This window comes from Rhea americana, unplaced genomic scaffold, assembly GCF_003343005.1.
Source record: "Rhea americana isolate MKP2758 unplaced genomic scaffold, rheAme1 scaffold_1538, whole genome shotgun sequence".
In the NCBI taxonomy this organism is placed as follows: Eukaryota; Metazoa; Chordata; class Aves; order Rheiformes; family Rheidae; genus Rhea; species Rhea americana.
Window position 1 is genome coordinate 1 of NW_028185637.1, and position 1,565 is coordinate 1,565.

The 1,565-nt window shown below is 69.4% G+C and overlaps 1 protein-coding gene across 1 annotated transcript; it reads left to right on the forward strand.

The window, feature by feature from the left end:
• Nucleotides 1-4: 4 nt before the first annotated feature.
• On the forward strand, nt 5-1,282 carry LOC146598766 (uncharacterized; the record flags this gene model as incomplete). The annotated part of the gene is made up of 1 exon (XM_085299764.1): nt 5-1,282. A coding segment is annotated over one exon (747 nt), but the record flags the coding sequence as incomplete, so codon positions are not given.
• Nucleotides 1,283-1,565: the final 283 nt, after the last annotated feature.

Here is a 1,565-nt window from a genome sequence, read left to right on the forward strand (position 1 = left end):
GCAGAGCTGCAGCCAGTGCGACCGAAGCTTCTCGCGGCGCTCGGAGCTGCTCGTGCACCAGCGGCTGCACACGGGCGAGAAGCCCTACAAGTGCCTCGACTGCGGCAAGGGCTTCACGCGCAGCTCCAACCGCAACGCCCACCGGCGCATCCACACCGGCGACCGGCCCTACGCCTGCGGCGCCTGCGGCAAGAGCTTCAGCCAGAGCTCGGACCTGGTGAAGCACCGGCGGCTGCACGGCGGCGAGCGGCCCTACGCGTGCGCCAAGTGCGGCAAGAGCTTCAGCTGGAGCTCGGACCTCGTCGTGCACCAGCGCATCCACACGGGCGAGCGGCCCTACAAGTGCGCCGAGTGCGGCAAGAGCTTCAACCGCAGCTCCAACCTCAACACGCACCAGCGCACGCACCTGGGCGAGCGGCCCTACAAGTGCGCCGAGTGCGGCAAGGGCTTCAGCTACAGCTCGGCCTTCCTCAAGCACCGGCGGACGCACACGGGCGAGAAGCCCTTCGCCTGCGCCAGCTGCGGCAAGAGCTTCTTCGAGAGCTCGGCGCTGGCGCGGCACCAGCGCATCCACACCGGCGAGACGCCCTACGAGTGCCCCCACTGCGGCAGGAGCTTCAAGCAGAGCTCGTCCCTCATCACCCACCTGCGCGTCCACACCGGCGAGAAGCCCTACAAGTGCGGCGAGTGCGGCAAGGGCTTCGTCGTCAGCTCGGCCCTCATCCGGCACCAGCGCGTGCACCTGGGCTAGCGGCCGCGGCGCTCCGGGGCCTCGGGAGGCGCCGACGGCTCGGGCGCCGGACCGGGCGAGCGCCGGCATCGCTGCCCCTTCCCGCGGCAGCCTGGCGGGACCGAACTCTTCCTCCTCCTCCTCCTCCTCCTCCTCCTCCTCCTCCCCCCGCGGCGGCGGCGCCGGGACGTCGCGACCGCCCTCTCCGTGCTGTGCTTGTCCGAGCGCGTCCGTGCCGTGTCCCGGGAGCCGGGACGTAGCCGGGGCCGAGCGTTTTCACTGCAGTATTTCGTTTTTATTATTATTATTATTATTATTTTTCCGGGTGGTTTGGGGATGGGAAAAACCCCGGAGCGCCGCTGCCGCCGAGCCGAAGCACGCGGCCCGCGGCGCCGCTTTTCCTGCATGAGCACGACGGATCCCGGGAGCGCGCGGGGGGGGCGGCTCTGGCGCGTCCGCCCCGGAAAAGGCTCCGATTTCGGCTGCCGGCTCGTCCCCGTGGCTCGCCGCTTCCCGCCACGGCATTAAAGATGCGGATCCGTGCTGCCCTTGCCTCTCCCTCGTCCGCCGTCAAATGTTTCCGGGGAAAGCCGCGTGGGAAAGCGGGGAGCGGCTTATCATGTGCGGAGCCACCGCCGGAGCCCTCCGGAGCGGGAAGGGCCGCGGGAGCGACCGCCTGGCACTGGGGGGGGGGGTCTCCTCCTCGGTGGGAGCGGGGAGACGCCGGGTGGTTCTGCCCACCACATCCCCATCCCATCCCCATCCCCATCCGCACCTTCATCTCCATCCCATCCTCATCCCCATCCCATCTCCATCCCATCCCCACCTTCATCTC